Source organism: Entelurus aequoreus, linkage group LG03, assembly GCF_033978785.1.
Source record: "Entelurus aequoreus isolate RoL-2023_Sb linkage group LG03, RoL_Eaeq_v1.1, whole genome shotgun sequence".
Lineage (NCBI taxonomy): Eukaryota > Metazoa > Chordata > Actinopteri > Syngnathiformes > Syngnathidae > Entelurus > Entelurus aequoreus.
The window spans coordinates 93,067,225-93,087,780 of record NC_084733.1 but is presented as its reverse complement, the minus strand read 5'-3'; the positions used below and the strand labels follow the sequence as shown (position 1 = coordinate 93,087,780).

At 35.9% G+C, this 20,556-nt stretch overlaps 1 protein-coding gene across 4 annotated transcripts in view; it reads left to right on the top strand.

Moving 5' to 3' along the window:
• The window catches only part of hltf (helicase-like transcription factor), a 53,953-nt gene that overhangs the window by 16,046 nt on the left and 17,351 nt on the right, over positions 1-20,556 (top strand). For 2 of the 4 annotated variants that reach the window (XM_062043257.1, XM_062043256.1), the window contains exons 7-17: positions 790-864; positions 937-961; positions 1,040-1,091; positions 6,903-6,970; positions 7,045-7,080; positions 7,150-7,263; positions 11,543-11,637; positions 11,715-11,858; positions 11,934-12,072; positions 18,344-18,415; positions 18,512-18,647. In XM_062043257.1, coding sequence (XP_061899241.1) covers positions 790-864; positions 937-961; positions 1,040-1,091; positions 6,903-6,970; positions 7,045-7,080; positions 7,150-7,263; positions 11,543-11,637; positions 11,715-11,858; positions 11,934-12,072; positions 18,344-18,415; positions 18,512-18,647 — 956 coding nt within the window. The remainder of the gene's footprint in view (positions 1-789; positions 865-936; positions 962-1,039; positions 1,092-6,902; positions 6,971-7,044; positions 7,081-7,149; positions 7,264-11,542; positions 11,638-11,714; positions 11,859-11,933; positions 12,073-18,343; positions 18,416-18,511; positions 18,648-20,556) is intronic. The other 2 variants (XM_062043258.1, XM_062043259.1) reach the window with 1 other exon arrangement.

Below are 20,556 nucleotides of genomic sequence, written 5' to 3'. Positions count from 1 at the left end.
TTTTCCACTTTGCATCAGTCCATCTTAGATGAGCTCGGGGCCCAGCGAAGCAGGCAGCGTTTCTGGGTGTTGTTGATAAAATGGCTTTAGCTTTGCATTGTAGAGATTTAACTTGCACTTACAGATGTAGCGACAAAAAGTAGTTACTGACAGTGGTTTTCCGAAGTGTTCCTGAGCCCACGTGGTGATATCCTTTACACACCGATGTCGCTTTTTTATGCAGTACCGCCTGAAGGATCGAAGGAGTGTAATATCATGGCTTACCTGCAGTGATTTCTCCAGATTCTCTGAACCTTTTGATGATATTACGGAGCGTAGATGGTGAAATCCCTAAATTCCTTGTTGAGAAATGTTGTTCTTCAACAATTTGCTCAGGCATTTGTTGACAAAGTGGTGACCCTCGCCCCGTCCTTGTTTGTGAACGACTGAGCATTTCATGGAAGCTGCTTTTATACCCAATCATGGCACCCACCTGTTCCCAATTAGCCTGTTCACCTGTGGGATGTTCCAAATAAGTCTTTGTTGAGCATTTCTCAACTTTCTCTTTTTTGCCACCTGTGCCAGCTTTTTTGAAACATGTTGCAGGCATCAAATTCCAAATGAGCTAATATTTGCATTTTTGAGGCAGAACGGATTACTCCCGTTAGCACCATTGCTATGAACTAGAATTAGAATGTATAAAAGAATATGTTCTTGTTTCTTATAAGAATGAGAGGCGTAATTCCCCCAAAAAGTGCAGTTTGCCTTCAACTTTAACTTGTAAATAATGCATTTTCAAACTGTTTCCAGGGCAAAACGCTGACAACCATCGCTCTGATTCTCTCCAACCACCGCCAAGGAAAGCCACTTCCTGTGTACAAGCGTGTAAGACTGCGGGAAACGGCCACATTCAAAGGTGGACGTCAGTTGTATTAAATGTTGTGTCCCTGTGTGCAGGAGGAGCGCTCGTGGCAAAGAAAAGGTTTTCACTTCCTCCTTCCTGACTTGCATGAAGAGAAGATGGTTGGCATAATGACATGTGTGTTGATGTCCTTTACAGCTGACTCGGCCGGATCCAGCGTCACCGCCGCTCACTGTCTGCGCTCAAACAGGTACGTGTGACTTTGAGTTTATTTGGAACATGCATGCATACAACATGATACATCACAATTTCCAGTTTCTCTTTTCAACATGTTGGAAAAGGAGTAGGAAGAAGCAGAGCTTATTTAATCCTACCCTTTTTACATAACAGGTGCTAAAACTTTTGTTCACTTCCTGTTCTCCATTTATTCACAATATACTCCATAAGTAATCACAATAAAAATAAATAGTAGGGGTGTAACGGTACGTGTATTTGTATTGAACCGTTTTGGTACGGGGGGTTCGGTTCGGTTCGCAGTTTTGTCTGAGTTTTCCTCTGAGGAGCAGTTTTTGGCAAAAATTATGTAGAGCGCAATTTTGAGTTTTGGGGTTGGGTTTTTTTTTTAGATTGCAATTTTCACCAGTCCCGATGTGTGTGTGAGAAGTTTGGTGAGTTTTGAAGCATTTTAAGGGGGTCAAATTAGAGGTCAAAGACGTAAAAAGCAGTGTTTTGAGTACATTTTTGTCTAAAATGGGAAATTGCCAACTTCTTGTTGGTTTTCGCCCGAGAATGTGTCATTATGAGTTGTAGGTCTAAAGGAGACCTACATACAGGTTTTTGTTTCATGTCTCTAATACCTTCCTAGTTACAGGCAGTTTGTTTTTGTTTTTTCCTAGGGGGCGCTAGAGTGCAATTTTGATTTTTTTTGGGGTTTGGTTTTTTTACTAAAGTGGTTGGGGCACGTTTTTCTATGTGTGTGTCAAATTTGGTGAGTTTTGAAGCATGTTAAGGGGGGCAAAGTAGTGCGCAAAGCTGCGGAAAAATAATAGTAAAGAATAATAATAATAATAAAACCTTACAAATTCAATAGGGTCCTTTCGTCCCATTGCAAAAGGACTCCCTTTGGGATTCCTTTGACAATGGTCCTGTGCGGACCCTAATAAATAGTAGGGGTGTAACGGTACGTGTATTTGTATTGAACCGTTTTGGTACGGGGGTTTCGGTTCGGTTCGGAGGTGTACCGAACGAGTTTCCACACGGACATATTAAGTAGCCGCCTCCGCTTCCTTCTGCCTGTCTCTGTCAGTCCTCTACACAGCACCCAGCATTGTCACACCCACAAAACCATCTGATTGGTTACAAATAGAGCGGTAACAGCCAATCAGCAGTGCGTATTCAGAGCGCATGTAGTCAGTGCTTAGCGTTTAGCAGGTAATCATCAGGCTGCGGACTCTCCCCAAATGATAATAAACACCTCCCAGTCAACTACTAGCAGTGTTTCCCATAAACTGCCAAGATACCTGTGGCAGTGGGGGCGTGGCTATGGGCGTGGTCACCATGACATCATCGATTGATTTGCATAATTTACTACAATGATATGATTTTCTCTAAAAAGGCTCAAAAAATGTATACTTACTAATTAATAATAACAGTTTTGTTTAAACGTCCATCCATCCATCCATTTTACAATATAATTACAACACTTTATGTACATATTTATATACAGATTTGAACAATAAGTTATTCACTGAAATATATTTATCAATTGTGGTTCTTACAAAAAATATATCTTATAAAATATAAAAGCTAAAATGTCTCTTAAAGCTCTGCCCCTTTAATTAGTGCATACTAAATAATTTCACTTTAGCCTACTACTACAAGCATATTATTTACCAGCAACATAAAGTGAAACAGAGGCAGAGGTGTCCTGCCACAGTAACAAATAGACAGAAAACAGTAGTGGTCAAATACAAATAAGGCAACAAGAGAAGTATCCTACACTTCTCTTTTGTAAAGTAAATCTAAGCCTATATGGGCATCTACATCAACTATATGATTTGCCTGAGAAGCTGGACAGGACAAAAAACAAAAACATTTTTTTTTTAATTTTTTCATTTGTTTTATTTGTGGCGGACGTAATTCTTTCATGGCGGGCCGCCACAAATAAATGAATGTGTGGGAAACACTGACTAGTAACATCACTATGAGCCTGTTGACCTTCTAGAAACCTAAACGGCAGCTCAGCTCGCTCGCAATCCTGGCTCGAGGTGAAGGCTAATTCGCTTTTAGCGTAACGTTAGCTCATTTTGCGGTGTGTGTGTGTGTTACGGACAGCAAAGCCCTGTCTGTCTGTTATTTCACTTGACCTTTTTCTGTGTTTGAGCTGTGTTGAAGCAGCAAAAAAGGACATTATGTTAAATGAAGAGTTTCTGTCTCTGATAGTTGATATAATAATGTAAGTGCATCATTAAGCCTACATGAACTCCATGGTGTTCAGGGATGAATAGTCTCTCCTATTGCTATTGTACTATTTTTTCAGCTATAGTTACATTAATCATTTAGTATTGCAGCAGCCTAGTTTTGAATGGCAGGGTCCCTGCTATATCACATGTTGATAAAAATATAACATTTATATAATAAAAATCAACTCCAGGCTTCCCAAATGCTGTAATAAATGAAGCATGATGAGTTGACTTGAAACTGTTTAATGTTGCACTTTTCATATGTAGAAGAAAAGTTTTGTCATTTTATTTAATCTGAGCAACAACTTGAGGCAGCTTAATGTTGATTAACGTGGGCAGAATTATTATAGTGTTTCTAATGTTAAAAGGATAAAGCCATTGTTTACAAATTTGGTAACTAAATAACCAAAAAATTTTTATTTTGTTGTTTTCTTACTGTACCGAAAATTAACCGAACCGTGACCTATAAACCGAGGTACGTACCGAACCAAAATTTAATTACATTTTATTCAGTATATCATTTAATTCCACATGCTGATAAACTGAATGTCTTCAGTGTTGTATGTGCATACACATGTTTTAAATTGCATTTTGTGTCTCCAAAGTCACTTTCTTGTGTTCGATCCCTTTGGAAAGATTACATAAAGCACATTTTTAACCCTGAAATGATATAATATCAACAAAAATATAAAATACTAGAAGAATGTTTACGTCCCTCGCCACATCACGCTTCAAAATATGCGGCTTTGACCTGTTGTAGAATCATTTTTGAATGTCATTTCTTTTTATTCCTTTCATGAAAATGCATATAGCCACGTACAGCAGTGTTTTTTTAACCTTTTTTGAGCCAAGGCACATTTTTTTCATTGAAAAAATAGGGAGGCACACAACCAGCAGAAACATAAAAAAATGAAACTACCAGGTAAAATGTGGGATTTGTGCACTTTTAAAGAATGTCCCATTGATTTAAATGGGAATTTCCCAAAAAATTGGGAATTTCGGGAAAAGCGGGACACTTTTTGAAAATGGTAAAAATCTTATGTCGAAATTTTTCAAATCCGTCGAGAAATGTTGAAAAAGTTACATGTTGAATGGAGAAATGGTGAAAGTTTGAAAAATGGCCAATTTATTTTAAATGGGAAAAATGTCCCGGGAAATTTGGGAATTTTTGAAATTTGACAATGGAAGCCCACGATGAATAGGCTGAACAGTTTGAAGTTGGAACAATTTGAATCAGATGAAAAATGTGGGTTTTGTGGACTTTTAAAGAATGTCCCATTGATTTAAATGGGAATTTCCCAAAAATGGGAATTTCGGGAAAAGCGGGAAATTTTTTGAAAATGGTAAAAATCTTATATCGAAATTTTTCAAATCGGTCGAGAAATGTTGAAATAGTTACATGTTGAATAAAGAAATGGTGTTACGGGATTCCTGGAATTTTGGGAAAACCGGGAGTTTTTCCAGTTCAAAAAACAACTTCGTTTTTTTTGTCCTGATTAAGAGGAAAGTTTTGACGGTGGAACGGTTGAAATGCGTTGAAAAATGTGGAAGGAGTAGTCGCCGGAAAAAAGGGTTGAAATAGGGCTTCGGAAAACCCTGGAATTTTTTTGAACTTGGAAACGGGGTTGTTAGAATTTCCAGGATAGTGAAATGTGTTAAAGGTGTAATGGTATGAATAGGTTGCAAAATGTGGAAAGGGTGAAAGTTTGAAAAATGGCCAATTAATTTAAAATGGGAAAATCTGTGAATTTTTGGAATTTGTCAATGGAAGTGATTGATGGTGGAACGGTTGAAATGTGTTGAAAAATGTGGAAGGAGTAGTCGCCAGAAAAAATGGTTGAAATAGGGCTTCGGAAAACCAGGAATTCTGGAAAATCCTGGAATTTTTTTTAACTTGGAAAAAGTTTGAATTTCCAGGATAGTGAAATGTTTTGAAGGTGGAATGGTTTGAATAGGTTGAAAAATTTGGAACTGGTGAAAGTTTGCAAAATGGCCAAATCATTTTAAATTGGAAAAATGTCTCGGAAAACCAGGAAATCTGGGAATATTTGGAATTTGTCAATGGAATCCTGCGATTCCTGAGGCTGAACAGTTTGAAGTTGGAACAATTTGAATCAGATGAAAAATGTGGGATGTGTGGACTTTTGAAGAATGTCCCATTGATTTAAATGGGAATTTCCCCAAAAATTGGGAAATTCGGGAAAAGCGGTAAATTTTTGGAAAATGGTAAAAAAAACAACAACTTGTGTTGAAATTTTTCAAATCGGTTGAGAAATGTTGAAATAGTTACATGTTGAATAAATAAATAGTATTACGGAATTCCTGGAATTTGGGGAAAACCAGGAGTTTTTCCAATTAAAAAAAACAACTTTGTTTTTTTGTTCTAATTAAGAGGAAAGTTTTGACGGTGGAACGGTTGAAGTGGGTTGAAAAATGTGGAAGGAGTAGTCGCCAGAAAAAATGGTTGAAATAGGGCTTTGGAAAACCAGGAATTCTGGAAAATCCTGGAATTTTTTTTAACTTGGAAAAAGTTAGAATTTCCAGGGTAGTGAAATGTGTTAAAGGTGGAATGGTATGAATAGGTTGAAAAATGTGGAAATGGTGAAAGTTTGAAAAATGGCCAATTCATTTTAAATGGGAAAAAATGTCCCGGGAAATGTGGGAATTTTTGGAATTTGTCAAAGGAAGCCCGTGATTCCCGACTAGGCTGAACAGTTTGAAGTTGGAACAGTTTGAATCGAATGAAAAATGTGGGAGTTGTGGACTTTTGAAGAATATCCCATTGATATAAATAGGGAATTTCCCAAAAATGTGGGGATTTCGGGAAAAGTGGGAAATTTTTTGAAAATGGTAAAAAACTTGTGTTTAAATTTTTCAAATCGGTCGAGAAATGTTGAAATAGTTACATGTTGAATAGAGAGATGGTATTACGGGATTCCTGGAGATTTGAAAAAACAGGAGTTTTTCCAGTTCAAAAAACAAATTAGTTTTTTTTGTCCTGATTAAGAGGAAAGTTTTGACGGTGAAACGGTTGAAATGCGTTGAAAAATGTGGAAGGAGTAGTCGCCAGAAAAAAGGGTTGAAATAGGGCTCCGGAAAACCCTGGAATTTTTTTTAACTTGGAAAAGGGGTAGTTAGAATTTCCAGGATAGTGAAATGTGTTAAAGGTGGAATGGTATGAATAGGTTGCAAAATGTGGAAAGGGTGATAGTTTGAAAAATGGTCAATTCATTTTAAATGGGAAAAAATGTCCTGGGAAATACGGGAATTTTTGGAATTTAATGGAAGCCCGCGATTCCCGAATAGGCCGAACAGTTTGAAGTTGGAACGGTTGAAAAATGTGTAAGGTAGAGCGCGCCAACATCTGGAGAAGAATAGAAAAGCATGCTTTGGAGCATTCACACAATAACATGAATGGTTTGACATGACTCATTTCTTCATAGCCTCCTTTGTGTCTACAGACACCTGGTACTCTCTGCCATTGAGTAAATATCTACCTCCTATATTACATCTAGTCATGTTTCTATGTACAAAAATGTCAGCGATGGGTTGAATTCCGGTTCTTTGAATGTGGGGATGACTCAATGCTGTGTGTCAAGGGCCCAGATGGAGGAGCTGTGTGTCCCCATGTCCACTGTAATGGACACAGCCAAGGTGTCAGAGAAAGGTAAGTGCATAAATTACCTCTTCATCCATGGATGTGTCTCTAAGTGAATGTCCGTGTCCACTCGGCTATTGCAGGCAAGAGAAGCACCAAAACCGGCAAGCGAAAGCTGGGTAAATATTTCTTTATTTGAATCTTGTATGAACCTCCAGACCCTCTGAACATCTCTTTTGACCATGCAGAGGCCCCGATGCTGCTGGAGGATGCGGACTTTGCCTCGGCCTTGTGCGGGGACCTGTCATCTGCCTCTCTGTCCAGCAAGAAGAAGAAAAAGAAGAAGGCCGGTGCCAGTCAGGGTGGGTTGTTCCTCCTCCTCCGCACACAAAATAAGTGCAATCAGCCACTAGGGCTGGGCTTTTATTGTGTATAGCAATATATATTATATTGAGGGGAAAACACTTGACTAATGTAGTCATAATTAAGTAGTAAATGGGTTATAATATGGCTTTTATTGTGTAGCAATATATATATTATATTTAGGGGAAAACACTTGACTAATGTAGTCATAATTAAGTAGTAAATGGGTTATAATATGGCTTTTATTGTGTATAGCAATATATATATTATATTTAGGGGAAAACACTTGACTAATGTAGTCATAATTAAGTAGTAAATGGGTTATACTATGGTTTTTATTGTGTATAGCAAAATATATTATATTTAGGGGGAAATACTTGACTAATGTAGTCATAATTAAGTAGTAAATGGGTTATAATATGGCTTTTGTGTATAGCAGTATATATTATATTTAGGGGAAACACTTGACTAATGTAGTCATAATTAAGTAGTAAATGGGTTATAATATGGCTTTTATTGTGTATAGCAATATATATTATATTTAGGGGAAAACACTTGACTAATGTAGTCATAATTAAGTAGTAAATGGGTTATACTAGTGCAGGGGTCGGCAACCCGCGGCTCCGGAGCCGCATGCGGATCTTTGACCACTCTGATGCGGCTCAGCTACATACATGCCGACCCCACGATTTTCCCAGGAGACTTATGGATCTCAGTGCCTCTCCTAGAAAACTCCCAGGGTAAATATAATCCTATTTTCACTCTAATTACTAGATTAAGGGCGTGCCCTAATTGCACTGCAGTAATTGTCCTCTATAGCATTTACAAACAGCGTGCCAGCCCGGCCAAATGTTGTATGTAGCTTTTACTTGCACACATAGGAGACAGCAAAGCATACTTAGTCATCAGCCACACAGCTTACACTGACGGTAGTTGTATAAAACAACTTCAACACTGTTACGTTACAAATATGCGCCACACTGTGAACCCACACCAAAAAAGAATGAAAAACACATTTCTGGAGAACATCCGCACCGTAACACAACATAAACACAACACAACCAATACCCACAATCCCATGCAGCCCTAACTCTTCCGGTCTACATTATACACCCCCCGCTACCACCAAACCCCCCCACACATCAACCCCCCCCCCCCCCCCTCTGTGCGTCGGTTGAGCGGAAGAGTTAGGGCTGCATGGGATTCTGGGTATTTGTTGTGTTGTGTTACGGTGCAGATGTTCTCCAGAAATGTGTTTGTCATTCTTTTTTGGTGTGGGTTCAAAGTGTGGCGCATATTTGTAACGTAACAGTGTTAAAGTTGTTTTATACGGCTACCGTCAGTGTAAGCTGTGTGGCTGTTGAACTAGTACGCCTTGCTGTCACTTCCGTGAGCAAGCTGAAGCTGCATTCAACATGTGGTCGAGCAGGTACACTGTTTGGGCAGGCTGTAGAGGGCGCCAAAAGCAGCGCCATCACGCCCTGATATTCGGGAGTCTCCCGGAAATAATGAGAGTGTTGGTAAGTATGACGCTATCAAGCGCCATTCATTCAAAACTCGCGGGCCGCACTAACATCAAATTTCCATATTAAGGTGCGTGCCGGTGCGTGTGTCGGAGACCCCTGGTTAACATAGCACAAAGCAATTTAAGCTTTGTATGCAGTGTTTTTCATTTTAAATTTACTTTTTTTTTTTGTGGCTCCCATTATTTTCTTTAATTTGTGAAACTCGCCAAAATGGCTCTTTGAGTGGTAAAGGTTGCCGACCCCTGTACTATGGCTTTTATTGTGTATAGCAATATATATTATATTTAGGGGAAAACACTTGACTAATGTAGTCATAATTAAGTAGTAAATGGGTTATACTATGGCTTTTATTGTGTATAGCAATATATATTATATTTAGGGGAAAACAATTGACTAATGTAGTCATAATTAAGTAGTAAATGGGTTATAATATGGCTTTTATTGTGTATAGCAGTATATATTATATTTAGGGGGAAACACTTGACTAATGTAGTCATAATTAAGTAGTAAATGGGTTATAATATGGCTTTTATTGTGTATAGCAGTATATATTATATTTAGGGGAAACACTTGACTAATGTAGTCATAATTAAGTAGTAAATGGGTTATAATATGGCTTTTATTGTGTATAGCAATATATATATTATATTTAGGGGAAAACACTTGACTAATGTAGTCATAATTAAGTAGTAAATGGGTTATAATATGGCTTTTATTGTTATAGCAGTATATATTATATTTAGGGGAAAACACTTGACTAATGTAGTCATAATTAAGTAGTAAATGGGTTATACTTGTATAGCGCTTTTCTACCTTCAAGTAGGGCTGCAACAACTAATCGATTAAATTGATTAAAATCGATTATAAAAATAGTTGCCGATTAATTTAGTCATCGATTCGTTGGATCTATGCTATGCGCATGCGCAGAGGCTTTTTAAATTTTTTTTTTTTAAAAATATTTTTTTTAATTTTTTTTTTAAATAAATCTTTATTTAGAAACTGCAACATTTACAAACAGCTGAGAAACAATAATCAAAATAAGTATTGTGCCATTATGATGTTTTTTTTCAATAAAATACTGGAAAGGGTAGAAATGTAGTTTGTCTCTTTTACCCGATTATTAATCGATTAATCGAAGCAATAATCGACAGATTAATCGATTATCAAATTAATCGTTAGTTGCAGCCCTACCTTCAAGCGCTTTGACACTATTTCCACATTCACACACTGATGGCGGGAGCTGCCATGCAAGGCCCTAACCACGACCCATCAGGAGCAAGGGTGAAAGTGTCTTGCCCAAGGACACAACGGACGTGACGAGGTTGGTAGAAGGTGGGGATCGAACCAGGAACCCTCAGGTTGCTGGCACGGCCACTCTCCCAAGGGCGCCACGCCGTCCCCAATAATACATAGACAATATTACACAGTATAAAAATGAAAGGTTGCATATTAGTGTTGTCCTGACCAATATTTTGGTAAAGGGGACCACATTTTATTTTATTTTTTGGCTTCATTATAATAACAAATCTTACAATACATTAAACATGGTTCTAAAGAACATTTTTATAAGATTAAAACAAAAGATAAACACATTGGGCTTCTCTAAAGAACAATTAACAATTGTATATATTACATGTAGTCTGCCTAGATGAGGTTAAAATTGGATAGTTTATTGACATTGTATTTTCATGATTATTGTTGCCACTCTTGGTTTGTGCTTTAAGACGAATACAATCATTAGTAAATACTAAAATCACTACTTTAGCTAAAAGTACACAGACAGGACATGTAGCAGGTAAAACACAAAATTATGTGCCACATGAATGCTTTTTGAAGTAATACCTTCGTGACATGAAAAAACCGTAATGTAAAAAAACCTGGTGTTTACGGCTTGATATTAATATAAAACTCAGAACAGTTTGGCTAATGAAGATGAAGTCTAATAAACAAGCTTTGTTCTTCTCCAACGCCTCCTTGTAGTTCAGTACAACAGTTTGGCCAACAACAAAAAAACAGGAGTGACACCTCTCACATCGAATACACAATCTTCACCGCCTGCGTTCAGTTCGATAAGACGACAAAACATTTGAGCTAGTATTGATGTTATTTGAACACTGATAGATTTAAATAAAGTAGTGAACGTCCCAGTAAACAAAGTAAAGACTTTATAAACAAGTTGTGACAACGTTCACGACACATCACCCGCTGCATGTTTCCTCAACTCAGTCACAGCAGCTGATGGACGAAGTATTGAGAAAATAAAAGCCACATCAAATAGTTTTCTGTTTGGCTGTATACTTTTAGTGTGTCTCCAATATCGTCCACACCTGTCTCCATCCAAACACAGCAGCGCGCTCTTAAAATGAGGGGAAATCTCCCGAGCAAAGTCCGTGTAGTTAAAGTCCGCCATGATTATCAAGCCAAACGACGCTAGTGCGCATGCGCCTGACTTCCTGTTGCCTAAAATGCATTAATAAATGGCGTTTTTTCTGTAATTAAAACATTAGACGGTCTGTCTTATCGCGAATCATCATTATACCGTTTATTGTTACATCTCTCATCCATTAACACGTAAAAAGTCAAGGGCGGTCACGGTGTGTTGATGTTGGTCAATTTTTTAGGGCATGACGAGGGCGGTCGAGCCCTGATGGTGCAGCGCTCAAAGGTTCCCTATGCTACCTGGGGATTGCTGTGATATGTTGTGATGCTTGACCTAGTCCCCAATATTTATCATGTTGTTTGTCTTGAACAGCTGCTGATTCCTACGTCACGGACACCCCCAGCGAGTCCGTATCAGCGTCGGCGACTCTGATCGTGTGTCCACTGTCAGTGCTCAGCAACTGGGTGGTAGGTGAAGCGTCACCCGCGCGGTGGTGTGTGGGGTTGTCACAATTGTCACGTGGATCATTTGTGTGTGTTTTCAGGATCAGTTTGAGGAACACGTGCGAGCCGACGTGAGGCTGAAAGTCTACATGTACCACGGACAGGACCGCAACAGGAGCACCAAGTTCCTCTCCTCTCAGGACGTGGTGCTCACCACCTACAATATCCTCGCCGCCGACTTCACGGTGAGGCTCGCGACGCCAGCTCTCTCCCGCGTCCTGTGATGTGCTACGTTCGCCATCCTGTCGTTTCACCCTCAGGGGAAGAACAAGAGCCCCCTGCATGACATCAAGTGGTTGCGGGTGGTGCTGGACGAAGGACACGTCGTGAGAAACCCCAACGCGCAGATGAGCAAGGCAGTGCTCGACCTCAAAGCTGAGCGCCGCTGGATTCTGTCTGGTACACCCGCAGCCACACACATTCATAGTCGCCAACTTTTCATCTTTATCCAGCCGGAACAATTCAATTTGAGCCTAAAACTAATGACGACCAAGGAAAATGAAGGTCCTCGATGTGCCAAGAAGTTCAAAATCTTCTATTATGTTTTTAATCAATTTTAAATACGTGTCAGACGGACGTCTATTTTAAGTGTTAGCCACTCTGGCAACATGACTGTTTGTGTCTGTAGCTTTAATGCTAATGAGCTGCGTCTATTTTAGTAAACCCTATTGGGAACATGACTATCTGTAGATTTATTGGTAATCAGATGTACAGTACAGGCCAAAAGTTTGGACACACCTTCTCATTCAATAAATAGAATAGAATAGAAAGTACCTTACTGGGGGGAAATTCAGCACCACAGTTCGCTCACAATAAACACCTAGGTATTTTTTACATGTGAATAATGCTGTATAATAGACTGTATTTATATTATTCACATGCTGTATAATTGACTGTATTTATATTATTCACATGTGAATATTCACATGCTGTATAATTGACTGTATTTATATTATTCACATGTGAATAATATAAATACAGTCTATTATACAGCATTATTTACATGTGAATAATATAAATACAGTCTATTATACAGCATTATTCACATGTGAATAATATATAGACTGTATTTATATTATTCACATGCTGTATAATTGACTGTATTTATATTATTCACATGTGAATAATATAAATACAGTCTATTATACAGCATTATTTACATGTGAATAATATAAATACAGTCTATTATACAGCATTATTCACATGTGAATAATATAAATACAGTCTATTAAACAGCATTATTCACATATGAATAATATAAATACCGTCTACTATACAGCATTATTCACATGTGAATAATATAAATAGTCTATTATACAGCATTATTCACATGTGAATATTATAAATAGTCTTTTATACAGCATTATTCACATGTGAATAATATATATTATACAGCATTATTCACATGTGAATATTATAAATAGTCTTTTATACAGCATTATTCACATGTGAATAATATAAATACAGTCTATTATACAGCATTATTCACATGTGGATAATATAAATACAGTCTATTGTACAGCATTATTCACATGTGAATATTATAGTCTTTTATATAGCATTATTCACATGTGAATAATACATAGTCTATTATACAGCATTATTCACATGTGAATATTATAAATAGTCTTTTATACAGCATTATTCACATGTGAATAATATAAATACAGTCTATTATACAGCATTATTCACATGTGAATATTATAGTCTTTTATACAGCATTATTCACATGTGAATAATATAAATACAGTCTATTATACAGCATTATTCACATGTGGATAATATAAATACAGTCTATTATACAGCATTATTCACATGTGAATATTATAGTCTTTTATATAGCATTATTCACATGTGAATAATATAAATACAGTCTATTATACAGCATTATTCACATGGGAATAATATAAATACAGTCTGTTATACAGCATTATTCACATGTGAATAATGTAAATACAGTCTATTATACAGCATTATTCACATGGGAATAATATAAATACAGTCTATTACACAGCATTATTTACATGTGAATAATATAAATACAGTCTATTATACAGCATTATTCACATGTGAATATTATAAATAGTCTTTTATACAGCATTATTCACATGTGAATAATATAAATACAGTCTATTATACAGCATTATTCACATGTGAATAATATAAATACAGTCTATTATACAGCATTATTCACATGGGAATAATATAAATACAGTCTGTTATACAGCATTATTCACATGTGAATAATTTAAATACAGTCTATTATACAGCATTATTCACATGGTAATAATATAAATACAGTCTATTATACAGCATTATTCACATGTGAATAATTTAAATACAGTCTATTATACAGCATTATTCACATGTGAATAATATAAATACAGTCTATTATACAGCATTATTCACATGGGAATATTATAGTCTTTTATAGAGCATTATTCACATGTGAATAATATAAATACAGTCTATTATACAGCATTATTCACATGGGAATAATATAAATACAGTCTATTATACAGCATTATTTACATGTGAATAATATAAATACAGTCTATTATACAGCATTATTCACATGTGAATATTATAAATAGTCTTTTATACAGCATTATTCACATGTGAATAATATAAATACAGTCTATTATACAGCATTATTCACATGTGAATTATATAAATACAGTCTATTATACAGCATTATTCACATGTGAATAATACAAATAGGGGCGGTATAGCTCGGTTGGTAGAGTGGCCGTGCCAGCAACTTGAGGGTTGCAGGTTCGATCCCCGCTTCTGGCTTCCTAGTCACTGCCGTTGTGTCCTTGGGCAAGACACTTTACCCACCTGCTCCCAGTGTCACCCACACTGGTTTAAATGTAACTTAGATATTGGGTTTCACTATGTAAAAGCGCCTTGAGTCACTAGAGAAAAGCGCTATATAAATATAATTCACGTCACACTTCAATTACAATTATACAGCATTATTCACATGTGAATAATATAAATACAGTCTATTATACAGCATTATTCACATGTGAATAATATAAATACAGTCTATTATACAGCATTATTCACATGTGAATAATATAAATACAGTCTATTATACAGCATTATTCACATGTGAATAACATAAATACAGTCTATTATACAGCATTATTCACATGTGAATAATATAAATATCTATTGTACAGCATTATTCACATGTGAATAACATAAATACAGTCTATTATACAGCATTATTCACATGTGAATAATATAAATATCTATTATACAGCATTATTCACATGTGAATAACATAAATATCTATTATACAGCATTATTCACATGTGAATAACATAAATACAGTCTATTATACAGTATTATTCACATGTGAATAATATAAATACAGTCTATTATACAGCATTATTCACATGTGAATAATATAAATACAGTCTATTATACAGCATTATTCACATGTGAATAACATAAATACAGTCTATTATACAGTATTATTCACATGTGAACAACATAAATACAGTCTATTACACAGTATTATTCACATGTGAATAACATAAATACAGTCTATTATACAGCATTATTCACATGTGAATAACATAAATACAGTCTATTATACAGCATTATTCACATGTGAATAACATAAATACAGTCTATAATACAGCATTATTCACTTGTGAATACTATAAATACAGTTATTTCCATGACTATTTACATTGTAGATTGTCACATCAAAACTATGAATGAACACATGTGGAGTTATGTACTTAACAAAAAAATTCCGGAAAACATGTTTTATATTCCAGTTTCTTCAAAATAGCCACCCTTTGCTCTCATTACTTTGCACACTCTTGGCATTCTCTCCATGAGCTTCGAGCACACGTGTGAAGTGAAAGCCATTCCAGGTGACTACCTCTTGAAGCTCATGGAGAGAATACCAAGAGTGTGCAATGGGTGGCTATTTTGAAGAAACGAGAATATAAAACATGTTTTTGTTTTTTTTTCACCTTTTTTTGTGAAGTACATAACTCCACATGTGTTCATTCATCGTTTTGATGTGACAATCTACAATGTAAATAGTCATGGAAATAAAGAACATTCTGGCCTGTACTGTATGTATATGTCTGTAGCGTTGATGATAATAAGCTGCGTGTATGACTATGTTGTACTTTATTAACGTACACACTTGTCCAATGTAATAGATGTCGCATGTCACAAAGTAAAATGAAGGAGTGCGACAAAGATTAGGCTCACATTTTAACAGCAACTCCATGCGAGGTTAGCATTTTTGTCGAAGCAAAAATATATAATAAAACTGTAGCTGAAGGATATCGTTTTATTAAAGCTTTTTTTATTCAATATGCGTTTTGCAAAACTGTCCTTTTAGCGCAGTGGTCCCCAACCTTTTTGTAGCTGCGGACCGGTCAACGCTTGAAAATGTGTGACCAGTGGGGGGTTGGGGGGGGTTGTTTTTCAAAAAAAAAATAAAAAAAAAAAATTACATAAATACATACAATCATGTGTGCTTACGGACTGTATCCCTGCAGACTGTATTGATCTATATTGATATATAATGTATACATTGTGTTTTTTATGTTGATTTCATTAAAAAAAAAAAAAAAAAAAAAAATTTTTTTTTTTTTTTTAATTTCTTCTTAATTTTTTTTTTTTAATTTTTTTTAATTTTTTGTGCGGCCTGGTACCAATTGGTCCGCGGACCGGTACCGGGCCGTGGCCCGGTGGTTGGGGACCACTGCTTTAGCGGGCTCATCTAGCAATGAATGGGTCAGAGTCAGTTCCCTTAAATGGGTCAGAGTCGGTTCCCTTCAAGATGTCATTAAAAGCATTTTGTCTCAAAAGTAAAGCAAAAAAAGTGGGGGAGACGTTTCTTGCTCGTAAACAGCTGTTAGTAGGTCATTGACAAGGTGTTTTTGCTTGCTAGGGTACCTTTTGCCTGCTTTATTATATAAAACAAGAAGTTTAAAGATGCCTGACCTACCGGGAAGAATACTGCCACCTAGTGGCCTTTTCATAGGACTAGCAGGAGATGTAGCGCATCTCCTTCTTATGCTTTGATCGTGTCAAGTCGTCATCACAACTCCACACAAACCAGCCAATTGTTTATATTTACAGTATATATATATAAATGTGTATATATAGGGTTGTCCCGATACCAATATTTTGGTACCGCTACCAAAATGTATTTCGATACTTTTCGTAATAAAGGGGACCAGAAAAAATTGCGGCTTCATTTTCACAAAAAATTGTAGTGTACATGAAACATGTTTATTATTGTAATTTAATCCTTAAATAAAATAGTGAACATACTAGACAACTTGTCTTTTAGTAGTAAGTAAACGAACAAAGACTCCTAATTACTCTGCTGACGTATGCAGTAACATATTGTGTCATTTAGGGCTGCAACTAACGATTAATTTAATAATCGATTTATCTGTCGATTATTACTTCGATTAATCGATTAATAATCGGATAAAAGAGACACACTACATGTCTATCCTTTCCAGTATTTTATTGAAAAAAAACAGCATACTGGCACCATACTTATTTTGATTATTGTTTCTCAGCTGTTTGTACATGTTGCAGTTTATAAATAAAGGTTTATTTAAAAAATAAATAAATAAAAAATAAATAAAAAAAAGCCTCTGCGCATGCGCATAGCATAGATCCAACGAATCGATGACTAAATTAATCGGCAACTATTTTTATAATCGCTTTTAATCGATTAGTTCTTGCAGCCCTAGTGTCATTTATCATTCTATTATTATTTTTTTAATTATGAGGGACAAACTGTAAAAAAATATTATTAATCTACCTGTTCATTTACTGTTAAAATCTGCTTATTTTCTGTTTGAACATGTTTTATCTACACTTCTGTTAAAATGTAATAATCACTTGTTCTTCTCTTCTTTGATACTTGACACTAGTTTTGGATGATACCACACATTTAGGTATCAACCGGTACCAAGTAGTTACAGGATCATACATTGGTCATATTCAAAGTCCTCATGTGTCCAGGGACGTATTTACTGACTTTATAAACATAATATGAATTTTTTTAAAAGGATAGAAAATATCGATGCAGCCATAGTATCGACTATATACGCTCTTGTCCTTGGTATCATTACAGTGGATGTCAGGTGTAGATCCACCCATGGCATTTGTTTACATTGTGACGCCGGTGAGCTATTGTATCCTCCTACGCTGTGTAGTGAAGCATGTTTAGATATTCCTCGTCCTGCAGTGATAATGATACTTGTAAGAAACGTACTTTGTTTGTTGCCATAGAGACAAGGATTAGGGATTTAGAAGTAGCTAAAACACTGCATGGATGTTAGCTACTAGCCAGCTAGCCATGCCTTAAAGCAGCTCTTCCTGAGGGTGTTTCAGTGTTATAACTTCACCTTTATCTTGACTTTTTACACCAAAATGCGTCCATTCTCCCTTTACTGTCTACACACTGTGTCTGCTTGTAAGTACTCTGTGTGTGTGCGCTGCCCAACATGCTCCTCTGCTCGTAACCAGTACCTTTCAGAGTATAGTACCGTTTTTGATGACTACTACACTAGTACCGGTATACCGTACAACCCTATGTATATATATATATATTTGTATTATGTCTAACATGTAACAAGAAATGTTCAAAATGACTTTTTTTCAGCTGTACTTTGCCGAGTATTCTTTGACTTGCTAGACAGACAGCCACATTCTGGATCTTTCCACCTTGGCGGAGGTCTGCGCTCGACTTGAGTGCCATTTGTAGTTTTCCGTTGTCGTGGCGATCGACACAGCGCATCACCGTTTGTGTGTGTGTTCCGTGTGGGTCCAGGCACGCCTATCCAGAACAGCGTGAAGGACCTGTGGATGCTGCTGGCCTTCCTGCGCCTCAAGCCCTTCGACGTGAGGGAGTGGTGGAACCGAGTCATCCAAAGACCCGTGACCCACGGAGACAGGACTGGCATACAGTAAGGCATCCCACTAGTGTTGTTGTTATTTGTACCGATTATTGTCAATCAATCCGTATCCTTTATTTAACCAGATAAAACTTGAGTTTAAAATCTATTTTTCAAGAGGCACTTGGCCAAAAAGGCAGCAAAACTACGTTACAGAAATACATATAACTATTATCGGCCGATAAATGCGTTAAAAATTGGAAATTATCGGTATCGTTTTTTTTATTATCAGTATCGTTTTTTATTTTTTTTATTTTATTTTTTATTTTTTATTAAATCCACATAAAAAACACAAGTTACACTTACAATTAGTGCACCAACCCAAAAAACCTCCCTCCCCCATTTACACTCATTCACACAAAAGGGTTGTTTCTTTCTGTTATTAATATTCTGCTTCCTACATTATATATCAATATATATCAATACAGTCTGCAAGGGATACAGTCCGTAAGCACACATGATTGTGCGTGCTGCTGCTCCACTAATAGTACTAACCTTTAACAGTTAATTTTACTCATTTTCATTAATTACTAGTTTCTATGTAACTGTTTTATATTGTTTTACTTTCTTTTTTATTCAAGAAAATGTTTTTAATTTATTTATCTTATTTTATTTGATTCATTTTTTTAAAAAGTACCTTATCTTCACCATACCTGGTTGTCCAAATTAGGCATAATAATGTGTTAATTCCACGACTGTGTATATCGGTTGATATCGGTATCGGTTGATATCGGTATCGGTAATTAAAGAGTTGGACAATATCGGAATATCGGATATCGGCAAAAAGCCATTATCGGACATCCCTAATGAAAAGTGATCATTATTTGGTAAAAAAATCAAAAAGAAAAAATAAATAAATAAAATCAAAAATCAAAAACTCGTGAATATGAGATAAAATGTCCAAATTATGAACTACTATTATGAACTATTATTAAAATCCAAAACAATGAGCTAAAAAGTCGAACTTTGCAATAAATCAAAATTAGGAAATTAAAAGTCAAAAGTAGAGATGTCCGATAATATCGGTCTGCCGATATTATCGGCCGATAAATGCTTTAAAATGTAATATCGGAAATTATCGGTATCGTTTTTTTTATTATCGGTATCGTTTTTTGTGTTTTTTATTTTTTTTTATTTTTTTTTTTATTAAATCCACATAAAAAACACAAGATGCACTTACAATTAGTGCACCAACCCAAAAAACCTCCCTCCACCCATTTACACTCATTCACACAAAAGGGTTGTTTCTTTCTGTTATTAATATTCTGCTTCCTACATTATATATCAATATATATCAATACAGTCTGCAAGGGATACAGTCCGTAAGCACACATGATTGTGCGTGCTGCTGCTCCACTAATAATACTAACCTTTAACAGTTAATTTTACAAATGTTCATTAATTACTAGTTTCTATGTAACTGTTTTTATATTGTTTTACTTTCTTTTTTATTCAAGAAAATGTTTTTAATTTATTTATCTTATTTTATTTGATTCATTAAAAAAAAAAAGTACCTTATCTTCACCATACCTGGTTTTCCAAATTAGGCATAATAATGTGTTAATTCCACGACTGTATATATCGGTTGATATCGGTATCTGTTGATATCGGTATCGAAAGAGTTGGACAATATCGGCATATCGGCAAAAAGCCATTATCGGACATCCCTAATGACAACAAAAACAGCAGCAGTAAACTCAATATAAATTTAGGTTTTGGTAAATGTCTAATATAATAGTAGTAATAATTAAAAAAAAAAAAAAGATCATACCAGCCATTTTATATTAATAATTATTTAAATATAATGACACTACCAGACCTGGGCAAATTAAGGCCCGCGGGCCACATGCGGCCCATTAACATTTTCAATCCGGCCCACCGGACTTCTACATAATTATTTTAGACCTTTAACATCAAAACT